This window comes from Fusarium pseudograminearum, chromosome 2 (genome assembly GCF_000303195.2).
Source record: "Fusarium pseudograminearum CS3096 chromosome 2, whole genome shotgun sequence".
Lineage (NCBI taxonomy): Eukaryota > Fungi > Ascomycota > Sordariomycetes > Hypocreales > Nectriaceae > Fusarium > Fusarium pseudograminearum.
The window spans coordinates 8,112,944-8,123,630 of record NC_031952.1 but is presented as its reverse complement, the minus strand read 5'-3'; the positions used below and the strand labels follow the sequence as shown (position 1 = coordinate 8,123,630).

At 48.1% G+C, this 10,687-nt stretch overlaps 3 protein-coding genes across 3 annotated transcripts, besides 4 other annotated features; 2 read left to right on the top strand and 1 right to left on the bottom strand.

The window, feature by feature from the left end:
* Position 1: 1 nt before the first annotated feature.
* Positions 2-96: a repeat region.
* Positions 97-1,296: 1,200 nt separating this feature from the next.
* Positions 1,297-2,025, top strand: FPSE_06118 (uncharacterized protein; the record flags this gene model as incomplete). The annotated part of the gene is made up of 1 exon (XM_009259236.1): positions 1,297-2,025. One exon carries the CDS (start codon positions 1,297-1,299, stop codon positions 2,023-2,025), a length of 729 nt encoding a protein of 242 aa, XP_009257511.1.
* A 548-nt stretch (positions 2,026-2,573) lies between these two features.
* On the bottom strand, positions 2,574-3,351 carry FPSE_06117 (uncharacterized protein; the record flags this gene model as incomplete). The annotated part of the gene is made up of 4 exons (XM_009259235.1): positions 2,574-2,593; positions 2,647-2,767; positions 2,828-3,177; positions 3,234-3,351. 4 exons carry the CDS (start codon positions 3,349-3,351, stop codon positions 2,574-2,576), a joined length of 609 nt encoding a protein of 202 aa, XP_009257510.1.
* A 749-nt stretch (positions 3,352-4,100) lies between these two features.
* On the top strand, positions 4,101-5,315 carry FPSE_06116 (uncharacterized protein; the record flags this gene model as incomplete). The annotated part of the gene is made up of 2 exons (XM_009259234.1): positions 4,101-4,678; positions 5,069-5,315. 2 exons carry the CDS (start codon positions 4,101-4,103, stop codon positions 5,313-5,315), a joined length of 825 nt encoding a protein of 274 aa, XP_009257509.1.
* Positions 5,316-6,453: 1,138 nt separating this feature from the next.
* Positions 6,454-6,476: a microsatellite.
* A 1,118-nt stretch (positions 6,477-7,594) lies between these two features.
* Positions 7,595-7,617: a microsatellite.
* Positions 7,618-8,355: 738 nt separating this feature from the next.
* Positions 8,356-8,376: a microsatellite.
* Between the last annotated feature and the right edge of the window lie 2,311 nt (positions 8,377-10,687).

Here is a 10,687-nt window from a genome sequence, read left to right as displayed (position 1 = left end):
GGTCGTCACCGACCCAACTACTAATCCGCCCCTTACCAGCTTGACTATGGGAGAGCGGACGGGATCCCGTATTTTCTGGTAGGTATGGTCGTATGTGAAAGACTGAGCTGTTGAGAAGACTTATATCAATGAGGTAGGTGTCCGGGTGGCAGATGACAGTTCAGTATAGCTTCAAAGTGAGCGTCACCAAGATCCGAGATGCCGCCAGGAATAAAACATCAGAGAATAAAATAGATCCATAGTTGATACTGGCCATATTGCCCACCTTCTGTTCGCTCTAGTCCAAGACTGGGGATCATAATAAAACCGGTGGTCAACTTGTCAGTATACCTTGTTTCCATTTCTGGTTCATGACTACCTAAAGAAGGATGTAAACGCCCGAATTGGGTCTCTATATTACTCACCGACAAATCTTTGTATCATAGAACATCGCTTCCTATCGAACGGGACATTGTCTCTCGGGGATATGCGATACGTCCTGGGACAGATCTGATAACGATCCACCCCGGGACATGTCCACGTTTCTTCTTACCCCAGATCTTCTAAAAACAACCCATGCTCATTCGATATATCATTCTAACAATACCAGTGATAAAACAAAACAGTATATGAGTCAGTAAAGTGCATGCAGGGTCCAACTCCACGACAGCGATCCCCATGCATCGCTCTCTCTCAACCCACCACTCCCGAAACGCCACATCGAACCTCAACCCATCCAAAACCAATACCACAATTTGTCAATCTTCTTTAATATGCTCTATTTCATTCACGATCTTGTTTGTTTGGTTTAGTGGCTCACAAATATCGCCCCTTCCAACTCCACCAAGAATGATTGGCTCTCGTGCTCCCACGCTCAAACACCACCACAATCAACTCTCCAAAGAGAATAATGAAACAATTGTTTTCAAATATTTGCGTCTCTGGACTTCTGGTAGGTCTTCGCGACGCGTCGCGCGCGGTGCATCGAGGGCCAGTGGTTGTCGGCGCAACGTGGACTGGTCAAATGTTGACTTGGATATAAACCCACATGGACAACACATCAGAGACAAATTCGACAGTCTTTTCTTCAGCGTGCTTTCTTCTATTTACATTTGCATTTCACTACTTATACAATATTGGTTATTCGGCTTCTTTCGTTTGAGCCTCTTCTGTTACTATATCATCGTCAATACACTATCCAGTGTCAATCCAATACACTACTCAGTGTCAGTCATCACACTATCTAGTGTCAACCCTCACTCACAACTCACCGTAACTACACTCTCTTCATCATCTACCACTCTCTTTCACATCACAATGTCCGACATCATCGCCTGGCTGGTCCCTACGGCACGCAACTCCTCCGCCGACAAAACAGCCCACCTCCCCTCCAACATCTTCCGCACCGTCCAAATAGAATCCTCCCCAACACTCTCTTCCCGTCTCCCCAACCTCCTCGGCAGCCGTCCAACCCGCGCCCTCAAGCTCTCCTTCGACTCGCCCCCCAAACGCCCGGGCTCTTTTGTCCTTGGCTCCGACCCGTCCACTTGTGACATCGTCCTCCCCACGCTACCAGGCATCGACGCACGACACTGCGAGTTGAGCTTCGATGCCGAGGGACGTCTTGTACTCAACGACTACTCCCAGGTTGGCACGCAAGTCTGGTATGACTGGGAGAGCAACGGTGATCAGATCGACTACTCATGGATTTTGAGCCCAGGCGCTGAGCAGGGGTTTCCGAGTACAGTGCAGCGCATCACAGTTGACATTCAGGGCGTAAGGTTTCAGATCGTTGTCAACGATCACTCAGACGATTGGGACGCTTATTACGCCAAAGTCAAGGATTTCGTTCGACAGCCTTCGTGGTCGCAGGGTCTTTCTGCTGGTTGGGATCGAGGATCAGTCATTCCAGTTGCGCCGCTGTTTTCCAGCGCTCCTCTCTTTCAGCATATCCTTGTTAAGGCGTTGGGCGAAGAGCCAGTCGGTGAGGTATACCTATGGAATCTGGCTAGGCCTTGGGAGCCTATGGTTAAGGCTGCCGCATGAGAGGCTTCGTGTATTTATCTTGGTGTCTGGAGTTCAGGTTGGTTGATTTTGTATGTATACAAGTACGGGAAGGATATGTTGCATAGCTTAAAGGTTCATATTTACTTGCATTCCGACACATGAGCACCCAAGCGACACTGTAGGGGGAAATCACCGGTCGACACCGGTGTCTGTGACTAAACCTCGAGATAGGCAGCTTTAAATTTGACAGTCGCTTAACTGACTATTAATCATTATTAAACAGCTCTCCTTCTCGCCTTCACTAATCCTTAGTCCTCCTCTCGAATGATCCTCCAACATTTAGCCTCTCGCTCAGGCGAGGGGTCTATAGCCTCTGCATCTTATGCAAAGGCGGGAGGATTCGCATCAAGTAGTTCGGTAGTCGGGCTCCGAGGCCTAGGACTCTTGGTAGGCCTTCGATATCTTGTTCTGCGAGTATACCGCTGTTAGTTTCGGTCCTAGGCTATTGAGAGTCTTGGGATAACTTACCGGCATTGTCCAGGGGGTATGCCTTTATAAATCGAGGACCTAATACGGCTACGTCTGGCTCATTCCATTCGTCGGATTGCTAGAAAGTGGTTAGAAATAAGTATACCCGTACGTTGATATTCGTATACTTACGTTTCGGTCTTCCAAGGTGGGCTACATCCTGTTTCACGAGATCGAAGACGTAGAGGAATTCAGCAAGAGCCTCTTCATCCATCTCCTCAACATCGGGGAGGTCCATACTGAAGGCCACATTCTATGAGAGCCCTTCATAGTCATCTTCATCCTCGAACGGTCCAGGCAGGGTTTGTTCAACGGTCTGGTCAGTCAAAGCCTCTTCAGTGGAGATCTCTTCAGTGGAGATCTCTTCGCCCGAGACATCTTCGCCCGAGGCCTCGTCGTCCAAGGCCTCTTCAGCTCCGGTGTGCTCAGCCGAGGCCTCTCCAGTTGAGGCCTCTCCATTCGAGGGCGTTGTATGAGTGCCAAATTGGGTCCAGACACCTTCATGCAGTTGACGCCAAGGTTCGGAAAACCCAGACTGTTCATTCCAAGCCTTCTCGGCCTCAGCCTCTTCAGTCAAGGACTCATGAACCATAGGCAGAGTGTCATTCTCCGCAATCTCCTTCCCCTTCCCCTTCTCAGTCTGCTGCTTCTTCGGCTCGTTCGCTACATAGTAGTCAGAAATAGCGCGAATAGTAACTTCGCTGATGTGGGCGACTCACAGTGAACCGGCGGCTTCTCTCCTGAAACAAAGAGTTCCAAAGGAGACTCATCGAGAGCCTCATCGAGAGCTTCACAGTCGATGTCGGGCTGCTCAACAAAAGCACTTCCGGACGCCATGATTTTAGTAGAGAGATCGTGGCAAGTAGAACAAATAGTCGAAGCGTTGAGATGCAACGCGGGTATGTTCTGTGGAAGTTCTGCTTCGGTAGATGCTGTGTTATTTCCCTCCTTTAGTGCAGCTGCCTGGCTGACTGCACAGGTACTTGGTTTTTTTCCCAGAACCAGAGTAAATAACAATTACGTAACTCTAGACGGACTTCTCTATTTTCCCAGAAAGATCTAATACTGCTTAGTATACTTATTGCTCTACCGTTTTTTATTCTTAAGTCCTAAGGTAAGTATAATTCACATCGGTTAATTAACACATAGCGACTCATGAAGTCAATACCTAACAGCAGTCAGTGAGACTACAGGATATAATATCAGTCTTGAAGTACAAAGCTCTAAGCAGATCGCAAGAACCCTTCTCTCATTCAAAACGAGATACAAGGTCATGGAACTATCCAACTCGTGTGTTCTGGCAGGTCTTCCCACTGAACATTCAGCGTCAAACTCGCAAACAACTTCCTCAACACTCAATACTCTACCAACCTATACTATTACCAACATACCTTAGCAAGTTAAAAGGAATAAGCACTTATTTATGTGATTGTTACAAAGGTTTGTTCACTGGCTAGCGAAAGCACACTTGCCGATCAACAAGAATACAGGGTAAGCAATCCACCACCAATCACCCACAAAACACTAACACGTACTCAGGTATGACATGAGATTCACACAACCAGAGTCTTACAACATCACACAAAATGGGCTCCTCAGACATCCCCCCGCCCTCAGCACCAGCATGGCTCGTCCCAGCCTCAACAGCCTGCCTCTCCGTCGGCATAACCTTCTGGTTACTCGCCTACTACTTCATGGTCCGCCGTAGCCTCGCAACCCACGCCACGCCCGCGCCCCTCCTAGCTCTCGGTCTCAACCTCGCATGGGAGGTTGTCTACGCGTTCGGCGTGTGCGAAGCCCCTATCGAGACCTTTGGTTTCACTTGCTGGCTTCTTCTCGACATACCCGTTCTGTACGCCACGCTCAAAACGGCACCTAGATCATTCTCTTCCAGCCCGCTCGTCGCGCGCAACGTGCCGCTGCTGCTGGCGGTTGTGTTTGTGGCGGGGCTGGTGGGTAATGGGACGTTTGTATGGTGGTGGCTCAAGGAGCCGCATCGTGGGTATGGTATCAAATGGGGCAAGACGTGGAAGGGTCTTGAGGCGAGGGATACTACTGAGTTGGCATTCTGGTCGGCTGGTGTGGCGCAGATGATATTCAGCGTTTCGGCGTTGGCTATGCTTCTTCAGCGTGGTCACTCAGGTGGGCAAAGCTATGCAATCTGGTGAGTTTCTTTATTTCTTTCTATTCTGTCTATTTGCATGTTGGTTCCTGCAGAGGGTGTGTCTTGATCGGAGCTTAGCGAGATCTCATCTATCAACTGTCATGTATCAGAAAGCTAGCACACGAGACGAAATTGGCATGTCCGTTCATGCTATCTCAGAGCAAACTCTTAGGCTGCTCATTATTACATCCTTGAGTTCAACGGTCAGCTTCTATTACTCAAGGCGGTCTATAGAACGAGGCGGTCTGTTCAGCACAACCATGCAGGTAGACCCAACAGTTTGGTCACCAGTAGGATTTGCATCCGCCTGTTGTCTCGTGATGGAAAAGAGATTTGGGCGGCAATCGCCGTATTCACAAACTTGCTCGGCGCTGACAATCATACTTCCAGGTTCTGTCGCTTCGTAGGCACCATTATGGGCCTTCCTGTTTGTTGCATACTGCTCTGGTGGTATTGGCCAGAGGCTCACGGCTTCGTCTTTCACCCTCTCGCCTTGTTCTTCGTTGGTACCTCGGTGGTCTGCGATCTGGCGTACCCGTTTCTGTTGGCCCATGTCCGAACTACAGAAAAGGTTCTGCCTGACGGGAGCCTGGTCGATGGGAGACGACTTTCGGATGCGGAGAAGAAGCATCAGTAGACGACGGCATCGAAACATGGGGACGGCAGGTTACGTGCCAGCCACTGTAGCGGAGGAAACATGGCAAAAGCAATTTATGACATATCTGCAATCGCTTCCGTCAGGGTGACATTGAGCTGAGTGATCCTTGGAGATGTTTATGTTGATGGATCTCTATCACAATCGAGAGTATTCTGTAACTCAGATGCTTACTACAGACACAACACTCCATGCTCAGCTTCACCCCACGTCTACAGCTTCTGTTAGTTACGTGACGATGTGCTTTCGACGCTTGAATCACTTCCGGCGTCCGCACAATGTAACTTTGGATCTCACTACCTCGGGATATTTGTCGCGCTATGGCTAGCGGGCTAGGGCTGATAAGCTGAACCGCTAAGAAGAGTATGGCGGTGCGATCTAGCAGCCGCTTTAGTTGAGCATTATATCGCGGCAATCAGTCAGATCCTCGCGGGGTGATAGTCATTGCTCCCAAACATAGTGGCTAGGCATAGCGTGACGAGCGCACAATGCAGCCTTTTCTTAGCGCAACTGAGATGAGCGAAATCGATTGTGATATGTGATAGTCAGGACAGTTTAGTTGGACGATTGACCAACAATCGATGGAATGTCAGTAAGACAATATGGACAGGGGATTGCGCAAACACATCACATGACCGTGAAACGATGTAGAGCAAAGCCAGGCCTAGGTGCTTCTTGACGAGTGCATATTTTTCTCCGGATTTGCATGTAACGTTGGCTGAGACTTTTGTCAATGCACGCAGCAGAATCCTTGGGAGGGGTTGCTGAATTGAGGAGAGCTGTAGCCAGGGTAGAGATATGGCCAACAGTTGTCGCAACCAACACACCAATAGCAGAGCAGGAAAAAGAGCAAACTTGTCCAACACTTGTCCAACGCTTGTCTCGCGATAGCCCGATTCCTAGCAAAGAAAACTCATCGAGGTCGTTGCTGGACCAATCGCGACCTAATCTAGTGTGTCGGTAATGAAAGAGAAGCTGGCAACTCGCGGCGTGCGGATGGCACGGGATTATGATCACGTTCAGCGGATGTATTCGGTATGTCGTCGCAACTGGCATCGGCCGCCGTCTATTCGTGGCAAAGACATGTTTGCTGTTTGGCATGAATTGAGCTCAAGACACCTGAATGAATGAATGAATGAATGACATGTCTTGTTTGGCAAGGGCAGCAACTAGATTTGTATTGTCGTTTTCTAGACATGTTCCAAACTGTTGGTAGATGAATAGACGCTTTTAAGAAAAAAAACCAATAGACGCGACTCTGCGTCAAACCGTTATACATGGACACCACACGTCAAGTCACATGTTCAGAAGCTTGTGCGGGTGCAAGCATCTTTGACACAATAGGGACACCACGCAGTTAAGGGGGCCCAGGGGGGGTTTGATCTCGATCGTGGAGAAAAAAAAAAGTCTCAAAGAGCTTGCAGTTGCAGTTGCAGGTGGGTAAGACGTCGGATGTTTGCACAAAGCCACAATCACGTTTTGTGTAGCTGTTTTTAGATGAGCCAAGCAAGACAAGGCGACATGGGAGAGTTTCTTCTAGACCGATAAAGCCATCCGTGGAAGGACAAGTCGACTGGATTGATGAGGCCTTTTTTTGACAGAATAACCGGAGAAAGGGTGTCGAAGAAGGGACGCTTGTCCATCATGATTTTTTGACAGAATGTGGCATCATGGGCCAGAACCAAGGTTTCAGGGTCATTTTGTTAAGGAGGATAAAATTTCCGCAGGGCAATCCCAGTTCACCGGTCGGCGGAGGGAATATGTATCTTGTCGTTTTGGGAAGACGAGATCTTGGTGTATTGATGGGTATCTGCACGGAATCGACCCTTTGAAGAAATAAAATGTCTCGATCTGGCAAATGGGTTGGTTAGGTAGGGATGTGTTGGTTTTATTACCATGGATGAATTGCCCGCAAGCAAGGGTGTAGATATCAATTGTAATTAAAGATACAAAGAAAAAGTGAAAGAGACAGAGACAGAAAAGCTGCAAGTGGACGGTTTAGGAAATAGATGATGCTGCCGTTTGAAGTTTTGGTATGAAGGTACATGAGGATATGCATCTTACGGGGACTAATGCAGGTGTCATGTGCAGCCGCTAGCTAATGCAAATAACCGGCACTTGTACAGTAGCAGTTGCAGCTGCAGTTGCAGTGTCGCATCCACTGTCGGGTGGCTGCGATCCCTTGGAGTTTTAGTTGTGAGCCCACTGAATACACAGCTGTCAAACCTGTATACCCGGCTAAATAATGCCATCCGATATTAATGATGATGATGATGATGGTGATATTGGGTCCAAACGCTATGATATCGCCACTTTGACATGAGCTAGAGTTTACAGAGCTCTGTCTACTATGCACCCCCCCAGACTTGGAGAGATCAGCCGCTATCAAACACGAAAAACCTCCGCTAGAACGTGAAGATCAGGCCCAGACTTTTGGGAACAGAGGCAACCCCTGGATAACCGGGCCTCTGAGCTCAAGCTTCAGGTCCAAGTTCATATTTGCCTCTTTTGCAAACACTAAGTACCTCGGTACATTGAACCTTTGTTTTTCACAGTGATGAAATATCTTGTCACCGCCATTGGGGCACCGAATATTTACGGCGGGCATGGACAACAACCAACAAACCCTGTCTCATCGGGATGCAATGCAATCAAGTGCTGGCTACCCCGAAAAAATGATACCATGCACTATGTAGCCATGGGGGTTGCTTGTTCACAGCAAATGAAGCAGGTGCAATGTCAGCCGCGGCCCTGTTTTCCCGCAGCCCAGCGCTTCTCAATTGCTCTCTCTCTCCCCCAGACTGTGTGCGTGGCAGGGTTTCCATACCGGTGAGCCAATTCTTGTGGGGTAGATGGCCTCATGGGGCGCTTCTTTTCGGTAGCATTTTCATCTCCGCGTCTTTTATGTTTTTCGGTCTGGCTATTGGTTAGCTGCACTCTGCCAGTGCGTGCATGCAGTCGATCCTGCAGCAACATCACCAAGCAGCAGTACTAGCTAGCCAACAACACGTATGATGAAGTGTACATACATACATACATACATGAGTGTGTGTGTGTCTGTCTGTGTTCCCCAGACGCAACCCATCTTGTCATCCCCAGATAGAGACAAAAAAGCCAAGATATCGGGCATTTGGTCAACGTAATGGGCGTTTGTGGTACACCCTCTTTGGTTAACAAGGTTGTTTTATCATCACCAGCCATTTATGTCTGTCAGACATGGTATTACCCTTTTATCATGACTGTGCCATGATAAGTTTCCCGGGGTTTTCCCCAACCATGGCCATGACCATGACAATGACAAATCCATCACTCATACTCATGATACCTTCCTCTATGTATTCTACACTAGACTCAACTCTACCGTAGCATTTCGCTCAGACGTATCCATGATCTCCTTCCGGCCCGATGCCGTCTCACCTCGTTGTAGTAGTACGTCTGTAGTATAAAGTTGGGTGTCATCTCCGTTCCCGAGAACCCGCCATCCTTGCCTAATACTAATAGTTCAACGGTCTATACCTATAACTTTACTCCGTAAAAGATGAACGGATGTGATGCGATGTTGACGTGATGACACACAACTACCAAAAATGGTCCTGCGGAATCCGGGGCTCGGCTTCACAAATGCCTCAGAACTGCGAATTGCCGTTGCAATCGACTCAAAGTGATCAACGGCCTTTGCCCGGTGACCGAGAAAGACAGGACTTGTGGAGAAAGAAAAAACCCTGGATCTTCCGTTGAATCACACATTGGCTAGGATCCTGCATGTGAAAGATAGACGCTGCGTGACATGCATCAAGGCTTTTTTTACCCTTGAAGGTTACTTCCCTGCCGACCTGCCATTTTATTGCTCGCCAGGTTTCATCTCATCTTATCTTGTTGTTGTTTTTTTGCCCTTTAATCTCTTGCCATCTGGTTATGGAAGGCGCCTTTTTCTTGAGGGCTGGTTCAGGTGTGATTCTGCAATCACTGTAAAGACACGGTGAACCAAGTATGTATGTACAAGATAAGACGGCCGCGGTGTTTTCTTGACAAAGATGATGAGAGGTGGCGGATAAGATAACACAAATAGGATCGCTTGGCATGGGGACCTTCCCGCTCTGTCGAAGATGTAAGATGGAGGGATGGGGGTCTATCGCAGCCCTTGATAAAGTTGAGGCTGAAGCTGAAGGAGAAACGGAGATGCAATATGCGCCGGTCCATATACATGTTGTACGTATAGTAGTTATCGTAGCTCACCTGTCTCATATGTGACTCTTACCAGATAGCTGGAACGTCAATCGCGATACGATTGCGACGGATATTGTATGCCATTAGACAAAGCGCATATCTTGTTTGTCATCTGACTGCGGTTCCGATTCCGAAGCAAAGAAAGACCTGCCAAGTCTGTAATGCCATCCCGCGTCGTCGCCATCTAGAGACAGATTCTTATGACTGACAACATGCCGCTGACTCTTTGCGACTGCGAAAGAATTGCCGAGTCACACACCCTCCATTTCACCGGGAACAAGGCCGAAGGGACAATGCTCGAATGAAGAGAGAAGAACAGACGATGGCTTGGGGCACGTGTGGCTATCTCCTCGTCTCAGGGTTTGGATCAAAGCACACATGCATCATCATCTTCAGATGAGGCAGGTAGAACAAGAGTGAAAAGGTCAAGGGACAAGATGAGATGAGATGCAGTTACGAATTGCAGTATTCGTGTAACGGTAAGCGGTGAATTGCCAAGTAGCCGCGGTTTGCGAAGGAACAGTCTCTCTTTTTGCCTCCTCGTTAGACGCAAGCGCATAGACCCCATATTCCATCACTCATCGTCACCACTTTATTCGATAGTTCAACAGCTCAGCTAAAGAAGATGCATGACTTTCAACGTCCAAGCACACGATAGACTCGAGTCGGAGAAACCTAATCGTTTGGAGTAAGCATCCCGTGTGGTTTAGTTTACTAGTTAAGGCTGTTAGCTCAAACTCTGATAAAGTTTTTTTTTTCATGCATCGTCTATTCCCATGAAGGGAAAAGAGATAACTCGACTAAAATGCAAGTATGGCTTCGTTTATTCCCATGGAATGTCCGTGGAAAGTTTAAAAAGATGTGACGAGTTAAGAAAGAAGAAAAGAAAGATTGATCGCTGTACGTAATCGGGACAAATGAAGATTAATATCCTTAGCGCACTCTAAAATGTCTCAACGATAAAGAATGGCGTCAGGGTATAAACGTGCCTAACATGTTTACAGGCAAAACTGGCGGCCGTACAGACAAGCCACAGGGGAATAAAAGAAGGACGAAGCGTTTTAATGATGGATGATCAAAGCATGGAAAAGAAGATGGTGGGAGACAAGGTTTGACATGGGGGGGGG